The sequence below is a fragment of the Brassica napus genome, chromosome A1 (genome assembly GCF_020379485.1).
Source record: "Brassica napus cultivar Da-Ae chromosome A1, Da-Ae, whole genome shotgun sequence".
Classification (NCBI taxonomy): domain Eukaryota; kingdom Viridiplantae; phylum Streptophyta; class Magnoliopsida; order Brassicales; family Brassicaceae; genus Brassica; species Brassica napus.
Genome location: NC_063434.1, coordinates 10,069,652 through 10,090,959, shown reverse-complemented (window position 1 = coordinate 10,090,959; position 21,308 = coordinate 10,069,652). Strand labels below are relative to the sequence as shown.

The 21,308-nt window shown below is 39.8% G+C and overlaps 2 protein-coding genes and 1 non-coding gene across 3 annotated transcripts; 2 read left to right on the top strand and 1 right to left on the bottom strand.

Moving 5' to 3' along the window:
* Window positions 1-7,159: 7,159 nt before the first annotated feature.
* On the top strand, window positions 7,160-9,044 carry LOC106452783 (expansin-B3). Its single transcript, XM_013894960.3, has 4 exons — window positions 7,160-7,416; window positions 7,500-7,800; window positions 8,044-8,173; window positions 8,454-9,044. Exons 1-4 carry the CDS (start codon window positions 7,254-7,256, stop codon window positions 8,655-8,657), a joined length of 798 nt encoding a protein of 265 aa, XP_013750414.2. The 5' UTR covers window positions 7,160-7,253; the 3' UTR covers window positions 8,658-9,044.
* A 6,078-nt stretch (window positions 9,045-15,122) lies between these two features.
* Window positions 15,123-15,229, top strand: LOC125579449. Its single transcript, XR_007317489.1, has one exon. It is a non-coding gene; the product is annotated as a small nucleolar RNA R71 (small nucleolar RNA).
* Window positions 15,230-18,488: 3,259 nt separating this feature from the next.
* Window positions 18,489-19,526, bottom strand: LOC106364193 (zinc finger MYM-type protein 1-like). The gene has a single exon (XM_048761400.1). It carries the CDS (start codon window positions 19,524-19,526, stop codon window positions 18,489-18,491), a length of 1,038 nt encoding a protein of 345 aa, XP_048617357.1.
* Between the last annotated feature and the right edge of the window lie 1,782 nt (window positions 19,527-21,308).

Sequence of the window (21,308 nt, the reverse complement as noted above, 5' to 3'; positions counted from 1 at the left end):
TGCGGTTAGTGGTCGGAGTTTTGGTTCAATTAGAGGTAATTGAAATTCTGATTTGTTAATTGATTCGGGATGAAAAAAGTCTGTCACTCCTTAAAGGTATGTCATCACATACATTAAAACCTGCTGCCACATAGCAGTTAGTTTTGTTATAAATTTTAAACTCTGCAACGAAGCATACTTATTCAAAAAGTTTGATGTTTATAAATTAAAAAAGTAAGTCTGCTATTTCAGCAACACGAAAATCTGCCAAATTATAAAAAATCTACGAGAAAAATTTACATGCCAGTATAAAAGTCTCTTAATTTTTATAAACATGCTATCATAAGGCAAAAGTCTGCCATTATAAATCTGCCAACAGAAAATAAATCTGCAAACGTAATTAAATCTATCATTATGTGCAGTAGACTTTTTACCGTAAGTCTGTTATGATATAAAGTATGCTGCAATAAGTATGTGTAAAGAAGTAAATCTGCTAGACATTAATAAATCTGCCATCAAATATCACAGATTTTTTACCTCAGATTTATTTAACTGTTTCGAAAATAATTTATTTTTTATGATGTGGTATAAAAATATTAATGGCATTTTCTGTAAATATGTTTTTTGTTAACAAAGGAAATAAGGACATTTTGGGTACACAAAACAGTCTAGTAATTAAAAAAAATATAAGTTACTCTAGTAATAATAACATGATTTGGTATTATTTTAGTAATCTTCCCATTTAAACGTCAAAGTATTAATTGTTTAAATGAGAATTTTTATAAAACAAAACCCAGAGATGTGTATTGAAAATGGGAAGAAGGGCAGTGAGAGTTTGGTTGGCTGTAAGAGCACATCCCCAACGGAGAGAAACTCAAAATGCATAACTAAATGTACAAATATTATTATTTAAATATATTTTGATTAAATAATAAAATTTTATTAATTGTTCGAAAAGAAAACCAGTAACATGTGAACAGTCGGCAAAAAAAAACGGTTCCAAATCGGTTCTTAAAGAGTGTATGCAGAGATCTTAACACATTTTTCTTATATTTCTCAACAATTTTTATTTTTATTAAGTGACTAATTGGTTTAGAACTCTATGCAGAACTCAACCGGTTGGCCATGCTCTAAGAATAATGATCTCATTCAACTGTGTAAGATTCTAATGCTTTTAATTCAACTAATAAATTATTCAATTCTATCACGTGAATCAGTTATCATACACATTTTGACTTATTGTACACTCGTTTCACACACACTATGATCGGCCACCTAACATTAATCCGAACCACGAACACGGGACATTAATAAGGTGCAAACTGTCGAACCGTTTGTAATATCCAATGATTGATTATCTTTTCTGTATAAAAGATGATGGATGCAGTGAAATCTCGAAGTGCAAACTTTGCAAGCATCATTTGAGTATATACACCAAACAAATCAGTCATGTCTATTCGTATATATATTTTTGGCACTAACACTTTAAATACCACCATGAAATATAATCATATTTAAACAAAACCTACCGTAATTAACGCTAGAAATATCTCCCTTTATACATTTTCTCGGAGCTTTAAGAAAGTAACGTCACATTAACGTAGGGTCGTATAATACGGAGTATAAATTTGGTCACGTGCTTTCAAATCTCTTAGAAACACAAAAAGTTATAAGAACAACTTTTTTTATTAGCTTTAGAAACTATTCAAAACTAAAGCTCTCAATATATTTCACTTAGATCTTTTGGAACACCTCTCCATTAGACATATATTTATATGAAAGATAATTCCTTTTAACATGTGGGATATGGAAAACACAAACCTAACCTAAATAGAAACTTCTTTTTCCTATTTCTAGGTTTCCTTATTGTGTTTATCTTAACATATTAAACATCTAATAATATGTTAAGTTTCCACAAGCTTGGAATTATCCAACATTCACCCCCTTAATTCCAACTTGAATTAGGGAGATCAATTTTTTTAACTCCGATTAATCTCCTCATTTTCTTGAACATAATCCTTGCTAATGGCTTGGTAAGGATGTCGGCCTTCTGCTCAACACCCGGCACATGCTCCACTTCGATATGCCCGTTCTCCACACACTCACGAATGAAGTGATACTTCTTGAGTACATGCTTACTCCTTCCATGGAAAACTGGATTCTTGGTTAAAGCAATGGCTGATTTGTTGTCGATCCTAAGCTTGACTCTTTCGCCTTCTTTACTTAGTATCTCACTCAACAACTCCTTGATCCAGATAGCTTGCTTCGCTGCTTCTGTTGCTGCCATGAATTCTGCTTCGCATGATGACAATGCAACCGTCTGCTGCTTCTGCGACGTCCAAGTAATCAGTGATGAACCGTAGTAGAATGCATGTCCTGACGTGCTCCTCCCGTCATCGAGATCAATTTTGTGACTGCTGTCACTATAACCAACGACACCCCTTGACCCATCTCTCTTGAAGAACAGACCGAAGTTTGTTGTTCCTTTCACATACCGCAGTATGTGCTTGATGGCTTGTCCGTGAAAGTCTCTTGGATTGTGCATGTATCTGCTAAGAACACCCACTGCGTAACACAGGTCGGGTCTTGTGTGAAGCAGATACCTCAAACATCCTATGATTCTTCTGAACTCGGTAGCATCTATCTCTTGTTCATCTTCAGCTTTTGAGATCTTCAAATTCGCCTCCATTGGAATTTGAGTTGCGTTACACGCTTCCATCTTTGTGTCACGCAGGATTCCTTGAGCATACCTCTCTTGCTTTATTCTGATTCCGTCTGCTCCTTGAATCACCTCTATGCCAAGGTAGTACGTTAGCTTACCTAAATCTGACATCTCGAACTTCTTAGACATCTCCTCCTTGAATTGCCTAATCATCTTAAGTGAAGTTCCTGTCACAAATAGATCATCAACGTAGATGGCTATGATCAAGACGTCTCCTCCTTGAGTTTTGCAGTACACTGATGGTTTCTTCGTGCACTTCTCAAATCTCATCTCCTTGAGAACCTGATCGAGTTTTACATTCCATGCCCTGGGTGCCTGGCGTAACCCATACAAAGCCTTGTGTAACACATACATTTGATCCTCTTCTCCTTTCTTTTCGAAACCTCCAGGTTGAGTTACATACACTAACTCCTTTAGATCTCCATTCAAGAAAGCGGTCTTCACGTCCATGTGATGTATCTCCCATCCGTTCGTTGCTGCGAGGGCTATTAAGAGCCGAATGGTTTCAAGTCTTGCCACTGGTGCAAACACTTCATCGAAATCTATTCCTTCTCTTTGTACATAGCCTTTTGCCACAAGTCTCGCCTTATACTTGCTCACTGTACCATCCGCCTTTCTCTTGATCTTGAAGATCCACTTCAACCCTATGGGTTTCACTCCAGCCGGTCTATCCACAAGTTCCCATGTCTTGTTTCTTGTGATAGACTCCAACTCGGCCACCATCGCTTCAACCCATTCTCGTACGTGTTCAGCTTCAAAATAGTTCTCTGGCTCGCCATCCACTGTGAGAAACATCATTGCACTTTCTTGATCTGCAAGTAACACATAATCATCGAGATATCTTGGTTTTGTTATGGTTCGACTTTGTCTGGTCACCAGCGGTTAACCTCCACCGTTTTGGTTTGCATTGTGATCCGCATCTTCTTCTTCTTCCTCAACTTGGTTTATAGCTTCCTGTTCATGATCCTCACCTTGATCATTACCTTCTTCTACATCACCCTCATGTGGAAGCTTAAGCATGCTCGGTTCACAATCAGCTTGGTTTGTTGTAGACGCCCAGTCCCAAGCTTTCTCTTCATCGAAAATCACATCTCTACTCACCATCACCTTCCTTGTGTCTGGATCATAAAGTCTGTAGGCTTTGGAACCCGGCTCAGTTCCAAGATTGACCATACTCTTTGATCTCTCATCCAACTTCTTCAGATAAGGACCAGTGATTTTCGCATGAGCTACACAACCGAATATCCTCAAGTGCTTGATATTTGGTTTCCTCGATGTAAGGCATTCGTATGGCGTTTGATTCTTCAAGGCTTTGGTAGGAACTCTGTTGATGAGGTAAGTTGAATGTCGTACAGCTTCACCCCACAAGTAGTTCGGCATCTTCATTGCCTTCAGCATACTTCTTGTCATTCCCATCAAGGTTCGGTTTCTCCTCTCCACAACACCGTTTTGTTGAGGTGTGTAAGGCGCGGTTAGGTGCCTTTTAACTTCATTCTCTTCACAGAATAGATTGAACTCAGCTGAGGTAAACTCTCCTCCTCGATCGGTGCGAAAGGTTTTGATGGTTGATCCGGTCTGCTTCTCTACACTCTCTTTAAACCTTTTGAATCGATCGAATACCTCACGCTTCTCCATTAATAGCATAACCCACATATACCTAGAGAAGTCATCGATCAAGACAAAGACATACTTATTATTTGCAGGCGTTGGTGGTGTGATTGGTCCACACAAATCTCCATACAATAACTCTAATGGCTTTGTCGCACGAAACATGACTTTGGTCGGGAATGACTGTCTGATCTGCTTCCTTGCGAGACATGCGTCACACACGCTTTCTTCGTGTGTTACACACGGCATTCATATGACCATCTCCTTCCTTACCATGTTGTTCATCACTCCATAGTTTATATGTCCTAGTCGAGCATGCCACCTCCATGTAGCATCGTCGTCCCTGACATGTAAACACTCCGGGTAGCTTATCTCTATAGGTGTCTTGTAGAGACGATTTGGAGATCTTGTCACACGAACTAGCAACCTTCCATGCGAATCTGTGAGCGTTAAGTAGACATCTTTCTTGTTAACCTCACATCGGTTCTCTGTTGCTTACCCAAGACTCAATATATTGTGCTTCAGATCGGGTATGTAGTATATATCCTTGAGTGCCTTCTTCTCTCCAGTCTTGCACACAAAGGTAACCACACCCTTTCCTACAATGTCAACACACGATCCATCACCAAACTTCACCTTCCCTTTGGTGTTGAGATTCAAACTCGAAAAGAACTCCTTGTTCCCTGTCATGTGATTGCTCGCTCCATTATCCAAATACCAGACACTTGCACTGCCTTTGTCGATATCAATATTCTTTGGAATCACCTTATCTTCGTTCAAAAACACTACCTCGTGTACATAGAGTGCATCAGCCTCTTCTGTCTCGTTTAGGTTGGTTTCTTGATTCTTCTCTGTCTTTTCGGGACAGACAGTTGCGTAGTGACCAGGCTTGTCACATCTCCAACATATCAGCTTTGAACGATTCTTCTTCGAGTTGTTATCTTCGGTGTGTGACGCACGGTTTTGGTTGTGTGACCTACCTCGACCTCTGCCTCTACCGTTCTGTCCTCTTCCTCTACCACGGGAATTGTCATAGCCCCTCTGACTATGCTCTTCATTGTTCGAAAACATCAGCTTCCCTTGGTCTTCTTTCTGAGTTTTTTCTCCTAGACGCTCCTCGTACGCTTTAAGCCTTCCAACTATGTCTTCAAACCCCGTCGAGTTGAGATCTAGGACTTGCTCAAGTGATGCTACGATCTGGATATACTTGTGTCTTGGAAGACCCTTCAAGAACTTCTTGACCATCTTGGATTCTTCTATGTTTTCTCCCAACGATGTTGCTTTGGATGATAGGCCTGATATCTTCCCCGTGAAGTCATCGACCGTATCTGCATCATCCATCTTCAACCTATCAAACTCTGTCATCAACGTCTGAAGTCTCGCCTCCCTTACACGATCAGCTCCTAGGTGTCGTGACTTGATGGCGTTCCAGATCTCTTTTGATGCGGTTTGTTCTCCCACCTGGAGAATCAAAGTCTCTGGAACAGATTGAAACAAAAGAGCTATCGCAACATCGTTCTTCTTTTGATCATCTGAACCGGGTTCGATTGTGTCCCACACTTCATGAACACGTAGTAGAACCTTCATCCTCATCGACCAAACTGTGTAGTTTGTCGATGACAACATCGGACATTGGATGGATGTAGATCCAAAGTCCTTCGTGCGTGGAGCCCTAGTCACGTCAGCCATCTTGCCGTCGCGATCTCTTGTTCACAAGCACCAGGATCTTAAGCTACAACTTAAGCTTAGATCGAGTCTCCAACCTGAGGCTCTGATACCAATTCAAATCTCTTAGAAACACAAAGAGTTATAAGAACAACTTTTCTTATTAGCTTTAGAAACTACTCAAAACTAAAACTCTCAATATGTTTTACTTAGATCTTTTGGAACACCTCTCCATTAGACCTATATTTATATGAAAGACAATTCCCTTTAACATGTGGGATATGGAAAACACAAACCTAATCTAAATAGAAACTTCCTTTCCTATTTCTAAGTTTCCTTATTGTGTTTATCTTAACATATTAAACATCTAATAATATATTAAGTTTCCACAAGCTTGGAATTATCCAACATGCTTTGCTTATAAAATAAAACAAATCGTGGATCCACCTTTTAATAAGATCTGGGACTGAGTGACCATCATATAGTTATTATCTATTGCCCTACCATCGTCAATAATAACAAAACAACGAACTAATATGTCACTAGTGAGCTAAAGGTGGTTGTTCGTTATAGCATACGAATTAGCGTGAAAACCGTTACCTCTATTATTATAGTATATATTCGCAATGGCAATGATTCATGCGTTGTGCGTACGAGATTGGCCACAAAGTTTTGCTTTACGTAAATCATATAATATATTCATCCCTCCATTCAAGTACACTCAATCATTTCATCGACTAATATACACAAACAGTAGTAGTTTTGTAAAAATGTACTAGTACAGATGTTTAAGTTTGTATATAACTAAATTATATATCAATATATATGTAATGAAACATAAAATCTAAGAACATAACACGTGAAAAAATAAACAGGAAGAAAACAAATCTGAAGATAAGAGATTGGGCAAGGGCAAGTCAGTGTCTTAACGGATTCCTCTTCTCCTCCACAGAATCTGCGGGAGATTAACAACGGTCTAAACTAAAAATGTACCAAATTACCCCTATAGGTCCCATGACGATTACGCACTGGATCGAGCGAAATCTACGCCTTAACTGTCGGTAGGTCTTATCAGTGTGGCATCTCACCGTTAATAAGAGCAACGGCAAGGGACCAAACTGGCAAAGACTTCAAACAAAAAGAGAAACCACAGAAAAGCAGTTTGCTTCTTTTTCTCTATATAACAACAACAACACTGACATATCAGTTCCACAACTCACTCACTCACTCACTCACTTTCTCTCTCTCACTGTCGGCAAAACATACTTCTTGGGGTAAAATGCAGCTCTCTCTGGCCATCATCTTAGCCACGCTCTGCATTTTCCTGCGGCTTCTGAATAGCTCCTCCGCTCCAGTGACGACCAATAGCCACGCCTCAAAGTCGCATTGGCTTCCTGCAGTTGCCACCTGGTATGGAAGCGCCAACGGCGACGGAAGTGATGGTAAACACATAATTAAACCTCACTTCACACTATATAGTGATAGAAATGTAGAAACTTTTTTCTCATTACATACCGTAATACAGGAGGAGCGTGTGGGTACGGTACGTTGGTGGACGTGAAACCGTTACATGCGAGGGTTGGAGCGGTGAATCCTATCCTCTTCAAAAACGGTGAAGGCTGCGGAGCTTGTTACAAGGTTCGGTGCTTGGACAGGAGTATATGTTCCCGGAGAGCCGTCACCGTCATCATCACCGACGAGTGTCCCGGCTGTTCAAAAACCAACACTCACTTTGATCTTAGTGGCGCGGCTTTTGGTCGACTGGCTATCTCAGGAGAATCTGGTCCCCTCCGCAACCGAGGTCTCATCCCCGTGATTTACCGCCGGTACATGTTTACTTTATTATTCTCTTTTTAAGTCATTTATTAATGTTTATTTTCTTCATCAATAACTAACTCGTGACAGTGCACGAGCGAATTAAAATATAGGAATTATATGGTTAGAATTTTTTAGATTTTATTGCAATTGGTGAGCTTTAGCGGCGAGATCTCGTTTTTAAATGGTCCCTGACATTTTTGACCGTTGACCATTTAATTTTTTGATTTTTTTGTTGCATAATATTAAAAAAGGACGGCATGCAAGTATAGAGGGAAGAACATTGCGTTCCATGTGAACGAAGGATCAACTGATTTTTGGTTGTCTCTGCTGGTTGAGTTTGAAGATGGAGAAGGCGACATTGGCTCCATGCATATTCGCCAAGTACTTTCTTTTTCTTTATAACCAAACTCTTTTTTTTTAATCTCTTTTTAGACTTTAGTTCCCTTTTTCTTACCACAAAGTCACTTCCACTTCAAAGTATGCGTTTATTTTGTATAATACTAAAACGAAAAAGGAGGAAAAGTTTTAGTGGAGTGAGCACACTCATGGTTCTTTATTGACCAACTAGAAAGGCACACCAGTAAAGTCTGCCAAAGTCTACTAGTAACAATAAAACAGACTCAAAAGTGTAAAGATGGGCTTCCTTTGTTAAATGGTGCAGGCAGGAGCGAGTGAATGGCTAGAGATGAAGCACGTATGGGGAGCCAACTGGTGCATCGTTGGAGGACCACTCAAAGGACCATTCTCCATCAAGCTCACCACTTTGTCAGCCGGCAAAACACTGTCAGCGACCGACGTCGTGCCTAGAAACTGGGCTCCTAAAGCAACTTACACTTCCCGCCTTAACTTCTCCCCCGTCCTCTGAAAGCCTCATATACCTATTCCTACTACTATATGTGTGATGTTTTATTTTGAAGAGTAAATGGAGGGTGACTGCTGGCCGTAGGATGGCAATTGTAAGAGAGTCCAACAGGTCCTACGTTCTCTCCTCTTCCCCCTTGTGTTGTAGATCTCTGTGTGCTGTGTGTGTGTGTGTGTGTGAGTGTGTAGGAGCCACTGTAGCCATCTCCAAAGGGGAGATAGAGCTAGGAATAGTATTCGGTGGTGTCATGTTTCTTTTCCTATCTAATACTTGTCATTTTCTCCTTCTATTGGGGGACATTGCATGCTATTTCATCATATGAATATTTGTCACTTTCTCTTTTTATTGTGGGGCATTATTACATAATATATCATATGACTATTAAGTATATTTCAAAGAAAAAAATGAAACTCTACCAGAACAGAGTATCTCCTTAATTCCCTTCTCAAAACCCAAGAAAAAATGAAAAATGCTACAAACATTCAGGTTTGTTCCAAGAACTGAATCTTGGGGATTGTATTTATCCTCAACTGCTTTTATCTCCTATTACAAAGTGCACAAACTACTTCACAGGAACCAATCTTTTCCAATTTCAAATCATGCATATAGATGGTCGTTAAGTTAATAAATATTGACAAACTTATAGCGTATATCATTCTACTTTCCAAATGATTTAAATATTAGTTTGGTTAAATGCATTTTTCTAACACAACTCGTTAAGTGTTTTGGTGTAAGTTTTAATTACTGAACTAAACCCCGGTTGATCTTATTACATGTTTTTTTTTTTTTTTTGTAACTATCTTATTACATGTTTGAACCCCATGGCATTGGGCTTTCTCGTCTAATACTATTAAAAGTGCCACGTGGGAAGGAGAACGGTTAATAGGTTCAAGGTCACAAGTTATCTATTGGGCCTGACCTAAGTGAGATCATGGACCCATAGTCGATGAAAATTGAGAAAAAGTCGATGCATGTAATGTAACGTGTTAACAACAGTCATGGACTCATAGTGATTATAGTATTTATCTGACTCAAATTTGAAATATACAGATCCAAATAATATATAGTCAAACTCAAACGCAATAAGGTAGCCCAAAACACGAAGTCGAAGAAGCAGACATGACTTATCTATCTACACATAAGATGAGAGAATGATCCTATATCCTCACGAATACGGGCGGATCTAGAAAATAAATATAATAAGGGCAAAATATAAATTACAATTAAATAATAATATCTTATAAAAAATCCAGCAAATAAAAAACATTTTTTACAAAACAATCCTACGTCCATTCATCATTTGTAATTTTTCAATCACTTTCTTATTTGAAATCGAGTCAAATAACTTTTTTTCAATAAAGTAAACCATACAATCACTTAGAAACTGCTTTCCAATTCGGTTACGTGCATCTATCTTCACTAGTTTCATTGTTGAAAAACATCTTTCAACACTTGCGGTGGCAACTGGCAAAGTTAGAACTAACTTTAAAAGTTTGTAAACCAAGAGATGTGCTAGATGCTTTTGAGTTTTCGCCATCAAACATGAAAAATCTCCAAGATTTTCTACACTCTTAAACCTTTCTGATGTTAGGAGTTTTCAAGGCTCCTAAGACAAATGTTATAGTATAGAAGATTGTCGAACCAGTTCTGAGGGATATCAAAGCACTGAGAATGCAAGTACTCACTTAATCTAAGTGCAACCAATGATTTAGATGAGTTTTAAACTACTACTAAACTAGAAAGCAATAAAAGAATGATACTTTCTTGACTAAGGGAAAAGAGAACTCATGGGCATAGGGATTAGACCTTGGGTGATCAAGTATCGAACTAAGGATGGCAAATGATCAATCAAACTATCAACCTTAAGCCTAGACACAATTCTAAGCAAGCTCTATGTCTAGATGAATGCTCATTTGCTAACATATCTCAAACATCAAATGTCTTTGGTTGAATAATATGAAAGCAATCATTACTAACAAGTCTATTAGCTATCTTAGCATCTTTAACAACAAATGTCTTTGGCAAAGTATACTAAAAGCCTAGGAGAGTTGTCTCAGGCATTTCATCAAACACCTTTTGGGTGGGAAATGTCTATTGATCAACTTTTGAGTGGCCAACTCAGAAGATGCATTATGAATACTCTACTAGCAAGGAACAAGAATGATCTACACTAAAACATCCTAGAACTAACCTAATCACCCTTAATCTCCCTAACCCATGAATTCAAAAGGTGATTACTCACTAATCTCCATGATTCCTCTTAAACCCATATTGGATTTCAGATTAATCATGTAGAGAAATAGATAAGAAATCAACACAAGAACACAACAATCAAAATCCAAGAGATGAACTTCTCAAGAGAGTTTTTGTGTATTTCTCAATAGATCCAAAAGATCAAAGATAATCTGCCTCTGGTGGCTACAAAAGATGTTTAAAACATAGGTTTTAGAAATGTAAAACGTGCATAATGAAATGACCAAAAGGCCCTTGAGAAATCATAAGTTCGAGTGAAATTGAGACGCGCAGCGACCTCGGCTCGTCGCTCCGACAAGTCGCTCCAGGCTTCGGGAGCGACCTCGCTGGGTCGCTGCGAGAGGTCGCTCCGAGAGCGATTTCTTGTCTCCGGGAACCAAGATGGCGAGCGACTTCTCCCTGTCGCTCTGGACAGGTCGCTCCAAGCTTCGGGAGCGACCTCGCTGGGTCGCTGCGAGAGGTCGCTCCGAGAGCGAGTTGTGTGTCTCCGGACGTGAAAACGCGAGCGACTTTGTGCAGTCGCTCCAACGGGTCGCTCTGGATCGGGAGCGACCTTGGTAGGTCGCTCTGAGAGGTCGCTCCAGGGTCATCTAAGACTGTTCGGAGTAATGAGAACGCGAGCGACTTCATGGCGTCGCTTTAGGAAGGTCGCTCTGAGAAGTGGGACACAGCGACTTCGTGATGTCGCTCCGGGAGGTCGCTCCCATGCTCGGTTCGTCCAATGGTCACCTTTTCACCTCTTTTGAGCTCCAAATAACCTCATGTGGTACTCCAGTACCTAATAGAGACTCATGTATGCAAAATGCAACCTAAACATGTCTAAATCCTAATCTATATGATGAAAATGTTTATGAATGAATGGATAAAACAATGTAAATATGCAAGATATCAACTCCCCCAAACTTGTTCTTTTACTTGTCCACAAGTGAACTTTCTAGAACTCATAGGGAGAGAGGTTGAAGGAGGGAGCACATAGCCAAAAGAAACACAACTAGCACACTCTCTTATTACACTCTAGCTTCTCTAGGCCTATCTTAACTCTTTTTGTTCTTACACTCATCATCAAGCATCCACACATTCAAATCAACCAACTCTCACATTCATTAAGCACAAAACATCAGGTGAATTCTTGCAAATGGTCAGTTGGTCCAAGTCATTTGGTTGGGTAAGGGAAGGCTTTTATTCAAGTGATTCAAGAGGTTCAAAACATATGATCTTTAAGGTGGTTTACTCTCAAAACAAGTAGCCTTGACATTGCACATAATATATCTAAGAAAGGGACCAACTCATGCATACAATGCTCAATCTCCATTGTTCTACCCTTTTCCCAAACATACAAATCACACAATCATTTCCCAATGTCAAACCCTACTCACATCTCTCACCAAAAGATCCTAAGAACTTTAACTCCTTCTCTTTGAAATCTACAAGGGATTTTTCACAACCTCAAAACATTTCTTAGCTCCTAACAACTTTGCTAGCCCCCTTTTTCTTTTCTTTTTTTTTTTTTTTTTTTTCTTTTTCTTTTTTTTTTTTTTCGTTTTTCTTTTTTCCTTTTTTTTTTTAGGCTGGGGGCCAAGACTTTTCAAAACTTGAGCTAGAGGCTTTTCTACTTATCCCAATAAAACAATTCACTTAAACACAAAGAGTCATTTCTTTTCCTTTTTCATTGCTCCCAAATCATAATCACAACACTCACCCCCACCTATAGCTAGACAATAGAGTGCCTAATCTAGCAAGAATGAAGATCAAGCATTGTCGTTCCCGATACTTTCAACATTATGCACATGTAAGACTTTCCGAAGAAGGCCTCACTCATCAAACAATGAAAGCTTAAAAGGAGGGAAAGGTTTTGGGAGTGGTCTACCACTAGAGTTTGTCAAAAAAGATTGGTATAAAAGATGTGACAACTCAAGTGTGTATAGCCATGACTCAGTACACAAGGGACCATGAGCAAGAAGCATTAAGTTCGTTCAGTTCAAATAAGGTTGTAGTTGGCTTCAAAGACTGAGTTTCAGCAATCAACAAGTTTCAGGAAGAGTTTTCAAGGCTCGAAACATACAAGTCTTTTTGAGAGGTGCAAAAGCTAGTCAAGTGCAACGTAGTGTTCTTTACAAGGCATTCAAATCATTGCTCCCAATGCAAGTGAATGCAACCTATATGCTCTAGACTCTCCTAAAAATGCAAATGATGCAAACTAAATGATTGATTTTTTTTTTTATCTATGCAAATAGGTATGCCATGCATGACTCAATGAAACAACATCAAAGCAAACATGATCAAATACTTGGTACCTCCCCCAAACTTGAGTGACACAGTCTCTGTGTCGTCAAGTAGAGAGAGAGATACCGAAAAGAAGACTAATATGCAAAAATGAAATGGTATATACAAGGGAGTGTGGTGGGTTACCTTCTATAGGGAATGAGTAGAGGGAGATGCTCCCTCCTCGTCGTCCTCAGGTGGTAACTCTTCAAGGTGCTCATCAGCAGGAGTGCCCATCTCTTCAATGTAGAAGGCTTGCCCGAACACAGTTGGTTTCCTCATTTTCCTCTTGATGTCAAAGTGGAGGATGTTCTCTTTACCCAAATGGAGATCAATCGTGCCCTCCTTCACATTAACAATAGCTCCTGCTGTAGCTAAGAATGGCCTTCCTAGAATCAATGGATCTTGAGCCTCCTCACCCATCTCAAGCACCACAAAATCTGTAGGTATCTCATACCTTCCAATCTTCACAGGGAGGTCCTCTAAGATGCCCACAGGATACTTCACTGAACGATCAGCTAACACCAGAGAGAGTCTACACTTCTTGTACTGAGTGAATCCAAGCTTCTTTGCAACAGACAAAGGCATCAAGCTGACACTAGCTCCCAAATCGCAGAGACTTTTCTCAAATACCATAGGTCCAAGAGCACAAGGTAGTGTGAAGCTTCCTGGATCCTCTAATTTCTCTGGAACATCAAGCCTCTGGATGATGGCATTGCACTCATGGGTAAGAATCATCATGCCTTCCATCTCCTTCTTCTTTGCAGCTACAACATCTTTCAGGAACTTGTTGTATTGAGGAATCAACATGAAAGCATCGATGATGGGCATTGCAACCTGAGCTTCACTCATTTGCTTCTCAAACAGAGCCTTGTACTTCTCTAGCAGCTGCTTCTTGAATCTACCAGGGAATGGAAGTTTGGGTTCATAGGGAGGAGGAACAAAAGAACTTTCACTTGCTGGAGTAACAACTTCACCATCCTTTACTGTCTTCTTCTCTTCCCCAACCTTTCCTTTACCTTTGGCTTCCACTATCTTTCCAAGATCTCGTCATTGATCTTCTCATCAACAATCACCACTTCATCATCTATGTTGATGGCAACCCCCTCACCTAGTTTCTCAGCATCCTTGGTGAGGGTTTTAGGAGGTAACTGCTTACCACTCCTAAGGGTGATAGCTTTGGCCTCCTTGGGGTTTTGGTCAGACTTTCCAGGTAGAGATCCTTGCTGGCGATTTTGGTGAGTGTTCATGGAAGCAAACTGATTCTCTAAATTCCTGACTGTAGAAACAAGGTGTGAGAATTTGTTGTTGAGCTCATTGTAGCTCCCATCAATCTTGGAATGAAGGTTCTTCAACTCATAACCAACTTGCTTCTCACTTCTAGTCTGAGACTCCAAGATTTGTTTCAGTAAGGTATCAGTGCTGCTCTCTTGAGGAGCAGAGGAACCAGACGAGGGGTTTTGCTGAGGCTGATAGCTGCCTTGCTGGTTGTTTCTAGGCGGATAACCACTCTGTTGGTTGTTGGGATAGGATTTCTGTTGGTAGTTGTTGTACTGAAAGTTGGGCTCCTTTTTGTACCAGCTACCATTGTTGTTGATGAAACACAACTCCTCTTGACCTTCCAAACCCTCAACCTCATTGACAGCAAGTGGATCTTCCTGCTTGGAGTTACCAACAAACTTCAGCTGCTCTTGGGTTGCTTTTTCAGCAATGAGTAGGTCGATCTTGTCTTCCAAAGCTTTGATCTCTTTCCTCGTCTGCTTATCATCTGTTCTACTGCCTCTGTCGTGGTCTCCACTGTAGACTGCATCACTCTTTACCATGTTGTCAACCAGCTCTTCTGCATCCTCCTCAGTTCTCCCCAAGAAGAACCCATTGCTAGCTGTATCCAGTCTGGCTCTGTACTTAGGAAGAGCACCACGGTAGAATGTGCTCAGCAAGCTCTCCTTAGAAAAGCCATGGTGTGGGCATTGAGCTTGGTAGCCCTTGAATCTCTCCCAGGCTTCACTGAAGCCTTCCAAGTTCTTCTGTTGAAAGCTGGAAATCTCGTTTCTCAGCTTAGCAGTTCTTGAAGTAGAGAAGAACTTCTCCAAGAATGCTTTCTTGCAGTCATCCCAAGTAGTGATGGAGTCACTGGGTAGAGACTTCTCCCACTGACGTGCCTTATCCCCCAAAGAGAAAGGGAATAGCTTGAGCTTTAAGGCATCTTCGGACACACCATTGGTTTTTGACAACCCACAGTAGCTGTCGAACCTGTCCAAGTGATCAAATGGATCCTCTAGAGCCAAGCCATGATACTTGTTGTTCTCGATCACGTTGAGGAGTCCTGATTTGATCTCAAAGTTGTTGGCTGCCACAGCGGGTGCTCGGATTCCCAATCTATGACCATGAATGTTGGGGCGGTCGTAAGTGCCAATGGGTCGAGCTGCTCGCTGTTGGTTTTGAGGTATGTCTCCCATATCAGTACTCAATCTCTGCAAGTGAGCCTGTTGCTCTTCTTCTCTTCTATTTCTAGCACACTCTCTCTCTAAAGCTCTGATGTCTGCAGCTATTGGAACTAGGTTTGATGGACCCCTGCTCCTCAAGTTCATACACCTGTAGATTAAAGGGAGGTGAAGAAAGAGAATCAGTAACAAAAGAAAATAAAAATGACTTAGTCTCAAGCAAGTGACTAAATCTCAATGTTCAAATCTACTCAGAATTTGGCAACGGCGCCAATTTGATGTTAGGAGTTTTCAAGGCTCCTAAGACAAATGTTGTAGTATAGAAGATTGTCGAACCAGTTCTGAGGGATATCAAAGCACTGAGAATGCAAGTACTCACTTAATCTAAGTGCAACCAATGATTTAGATGGGTTTTAAACTACTACTAAACTAGAAAGCAATAACAGAATGATACTTTCTTGACTAAGGGAAAAGAGAACTCATGGGCATAGGGATTAGACCTTGGGTGATCAAGTATCGAACTAAGGATGGCAAATGATCAATCAAACTATCAACCTTAAGCCTAGACACAATTCTAAGCAAGCTCTATGTCTAGATGAATGCTCATTTGCTAACATATCTCAAACATCAAATGTCTTTGGTTGAATAATATGAAAGCAATCATTACTAACAAGTCTATTAGCTATCTTAGCATCTTTAACAACAAATGTCTTTGGCAAAGTATACTAAAAGCCTAGGAGAGTTGTCTCAGGCATTTCATCAAACACCTTTTGGGTGGGAAATGTCTATTGATCAACTTTTGAGTGGCCAACTCAGAAGATGCATTATGAATACTCTACTAGCAAGGAACAAGAATGATCTACACTAAAACATCCTAGAACTAACCTAATCACCCTTAATCTCCCTAACCCATGAATTCAAAAGGTGATTACTCACTAATCTCCATGATTCCTCTTAAACCCATATTGGATTTCAGATTAATCATGTAGAGAAATAGATGAGAAATCAACACAAGAACACAACAATCAAAATCCAAGAGATGAACTTCTCAAGAGAGTTTTTGTGTATTTCTCAATAGATCAAAAGATCAAAGATAATCTGCCTCTGGTGGCTACAAAAGATGTTTAAAACATAGGTTTTAGAAATGTAAAACGTGCATAATGAAATGACCAAAAGGCCCTTGAAAAATCATAAGTTCGAGTGAAATTGAGACGCGCAGCGACCTCGGCTCGTCGCTCCGACAAGTCGCTCCAGGCTTCGGGAGCGACCTCGCTGGGTCGCTGCGAGAGGTCGCTCCGAGAGCGATTTCTTGTCTCCGGGAACCAAGATGGCGAGCGACTTCTCCCTGTCGCTCTGGACAGGTCGCTCCAAGCTTCGGGAGCGACCTCGCTGGGTCGCTGCGAGAGGTCGCTCCGAGAGCGAGTTGTGTGTCTCCGGACGTGAAAACGCGAGCGACTTTGTGCAGTCGCTCCAACGGGTCGCTCTGGATCGGGAGCGACCTTGGTAGGTCGCTCTGAGAGGTCGCTCCAGGGTCATCTAAGACTGTTCGGAGTAATGAGAACGCGAGCGACTTCATGGCGTCGCTTTAGGAAGGTCGCTCTGAGAAGTGGGACACAGCGACTTCGTGATGTCGCTCCGGGAGGTCGCTCCCATGCTCGGTTCGTCCAATGGTCACCTTTTCACCTCTTTTGAGCTCCAAATAACCTCATGTGGTACTCCAGTACCTAATAGAGACTCATGTATGCAAAATGCAACCTAAACATGTCTAAATCCTAATCTATATGATGAAAATGTTTATGAATGAATGGATAAAACAATGTAAATATGCAAGATATTACTTTCCTCTCTACGTATATTGTCGATGTAGATATCAAGTTGTTGCTCTAGAGATAAAAGCTCACCATAGCTAAAATCATCTGGATATAACTTAGCTAATCGCACCAGCTTCTCTTTGTTAAACCCATGGAATGAATCAATCGGGCTTAAAGCAGCCATACAGATAAGTAGATCAGTGGTTACCTCCGTAAAACGATCCTTGAACTCTTGAATTTGCAAATCTAGAACCGTGCAAAAGCAATTGACCTTATAATGATGCATATTGCTTATGTTGGTTCTCTTCCTTGGATTCCTAAGATCAACAAAATCTTCTTCCATGATAAGCATCTCAACATTATGTTTCTTACAGAAAGAAGCAACTTTAGCCATAAGCGAATCCCAACCATCATCTCTAAGCTTCTGCAACTCTCGTTTAGTGGATTCTACCAGTGACATAGCATTCAAAATATCTTGATCTTTCTGTTGCAAAGTCAATGACAAATTCGCAGTGAGCCCCAAAATGTGTAACATAAGATGCAAATAGAACACACAATCAAATGTGTGAAATTATTTGAGAAGACCACATGCTTGACGTTTCTGTAAGTCTTCCCAACCCTCATCTTGGATATACTCAAGAACTTTAATGGTAGTAGAAAACAACTCTTCCAACCTCAACAATGTTTTGTGATGAGTACCCCAGCGAGTAGTTGCAGGTCTTGATAAAGAACGTTCCTGATTTTGTCATGTCCCAGTCTTAACATCACCACTCTTGATTCTTTTTTCCAATTCTTCACGCTGAATTTCTTGAAACATATCTTGTCGTTTACAAGAAGGCCCAACAACATTCAACAATGTAGAAATCATATAAAAAAAAATCAGCAATGTCAAAGTGCTTTTTTGCAACAGCCACCACAACTAGCTGAAGCTGATGAGCGAAACAGTGAACATAATACGCTGAACTGCTTTCTCTAGCAACCAATGATCTCAACCCATTAAATTCACCCTTCATATTACTAGCTCCATCATAACCTTGCCCTTGCACATTTGTAATGCTCATCTCTTATCTAGCAAACAATTCATCTATAGCATATTTCAGAATTATTGAAGATGTTTCTTTTACATGAACAACTTCAATAAACCGTTCTTTGATTGCTCCACTTTTATCAACAAATCGAAAAACAACACCCATCTGCTCTTTATGAGAAACATCAGCAGACTCATCAACCAGCAAACCAAACACACCATGATCGATTTCTTCTAAAATAGCTTGTCGTACTTCTTCTGCAAAGGAATAGACAATATCTTTTTGAATCTTGGAAGAAATCATCTGGTTATTTCCTGGAGCATTTTTAAGAATAACCTTACTTATAGCCTCATTATGTTTTCCTGTGTATTTCAAAAGCTCCAAAAAATTTCCTTTGTTTGCATCCGCTTCTTTCTCACCATGGCCACGAAAAGGTAATCCTTGTCGTAACAAGAATCTTGAAGCATCAATCGAAGCATTTAAGCGAATATGATACTCATTTTCCGCCTTGTCATCTTGCTTAAACAGAGCATGTAATATAGATTGATGTTGATTCATCAAATCCTCACATTTCTGAGCCGCAATAATGTGGCAACTGCTGGGTGGTTTATCCATATGAGTAAGCAATCTCTCTGGCTTTTTCCAATTGTTAAATCCTTCTTTCATAAATGCATCACTTCCACCTTGCATTCGTACCTCATCTTTAAATAAGTAGCAATATAAGCAAAATGCACTTTCTTTAGATATGCTATACTCTAGCCAACTACCATACTGATCAAACCAAGCTCGATTGAATCTTCTTGTTCCACTTTCTTTTGATATTTGTTTAAAGTTATGACCATAAGGTTGACATGGATCCTTAGTTAGATATCTACGTCTAACCTCGTCTCTTTGATTTGCAGGATAATCCATTATGTCTTTCCTTTCACCAGGGTCAGATGGCAAATCATCGATATCAGTATCAAGTACTGGAGGAGATTTTCTTTTGTCTTTCCTTTCACTGGATTTAGGTGACAAATCATCGACACTAGTTTCAGGTGCTGAAGTAAATACTTTTGTGTAGTATTTTTCCATTGACGTTTTCTGGAAAAAAAAAGATGTATTAAACAACACAATCGAAAGATATGAACTTTAAAAATCCACTTTGTCAATGTTGACCGAGAATTTTATAGTATTTTATCATCATTATTATATCAGACTCAGGGAAATCAAACCAAGTCAGCTACTCTACTTTTAAAATTATTCAAAGGCACAGTTTAAAAAAAAAAATCAGTAGAATTGTAGAAAAGTTTAGATTTAATTATAAGAGGTAGCTTTTCTTTACATGATTAGAATAAATAAACTATCAACTATAAAACATTAATAAAAGAACAAATACAAATTAACAAAGAAAAAAATTACCACTTGTCGTCGTCGAACTTTGAAGGTGACGATGAACAAACACACGAGAAAGATATTTGATTAGGGTTTTTAGTTTGTTAATTATTTACGTAACTTTAATATAATTATGTCAATTTGGTAAAAAATAAATATGTTTCTAAAATGGGCTTTGGATTACTTGATTGAATGGGCTGTGGCCTGTGGGGGCAAAATAAAAAAAACTCACCATAGTTATAACTTTTTTTAACCAAAGAAAATTAATAATTTTTTTTTTGTGGGGGCCGCTGCCCCCTCCTTAGCCTACGTACATTCGCCCTTGGAAGTGATGCATAAACGTGGAAAGATCCCAATAGTGTTGTTTCCTCCACACTACACATCTCTTTAGATGGCAGACAACTTTCTTTACAAATCATTATTTTCCTCCACATTACACATCTCTTTAGAGGTAACATTACATACTCATCTTACTGTGATTGATTTACCTAGTCTGAGCACTATAGAGGATGAGTATGTTTGGGTAGCAAATGGGATCGAGTCAAGAGAGTTCAATTCTGCAAGGACTTGGGATATCATCAGACCGAGAGCCACTAAGAAAGATTGGTCATCTACGGTTTGGTTCAAGGGTTGCGTGCCAAAGCAAGCTTTCAACCTATGGACTGCATAGCTGGATAAATTGCCAACACGAACAAGACTTGCTAGCTGGGGTGTAACACAGCAGACTTCTTGTCTAGTCTGTCTGTTTGGGGAGGAAACAAGGGATCATATACAGGTATACTACGGTTATGCGGCAGAACTGTGGAGATGCGTGATAGCCAGACTGAAACAAATTCACACAGGCTTCACTGAATGGGCTGAGCTCCTTTCTTGGATAAGAAGCGACACCACATCAGCTCCTTCTCTCTTGAGGAAGGTTGCCACTCACTCTACGATCTACAACATTTGGAGGCAACGGAACAACCAGCTACACAATCAGATCCTCATCCCAGCGAGTACCGTCTTCAGGCTGATCGACAGAGACATCCGCAACATTCTCTTAGGAAGAAGATCAAAGAAGAACTTCAGGCCACTCTTGGCAAAATGGCTGATGTAATCTAATTCTCTTAGGAGAATTCTTTTGTAATGTTTCCTTGTTTTATTTTTTTGCCTGGAAAACATTATCGTATGACTTTCAAACTCTTATAGGATCCTTTATTCATTTATATAATATTAACGTTCGTAGTAAAAAAAGAAAAATCTCTTTATATTGCAACCTCAAAGCGTATCATACATACATCTCTTTCTGCGATATTTTTGTTCTATATAACAAAAGAAATACTGATTGGTTAGGTTAAGACTTAATGACGAGAGGCGAGAGCACTTGCAGCAAAATAAAATTCACTAAAGTAAAGGGAAGCAAAGGGACAAGAAGCATCCAAGGGAGGTAATACCACGTGAAGGTGCTCATGTAAACCCAATAACCAGCTTCCACGTCACCAA

Bases quoted from the DNA above. Each gene is read 5' to 3' on its own strand.
- LOC106452783 (XM_013894960.3), top strand. From the start codon at position 7,254: ATGCAGCTCTCTCTGGCCATCATCTTAGCCACGCTCTGCATTTTCCTG. The intron at 7,417-7,499 runs GTAAACACATAA...ACCGTAATACAG, and splicing joins CAACGGCGACGGAAGTGATG to GAGGAGCGTGTGGGTACGGT. The intron at 8,174-8,453 runs GTACTTTCTTTT...TAAATGGTGCAG, and splicing joins GCTCCATGCATATTCGCCAA to GCAGGAGCGAGTGAATGGCT.
- LOC106364193 (XM_048761400.1), bottom strand. From the start codon at position 19,526: ATGGAAAAATACTACACAAAAGTATTTACTTCAGCACCTGAAACTAGT.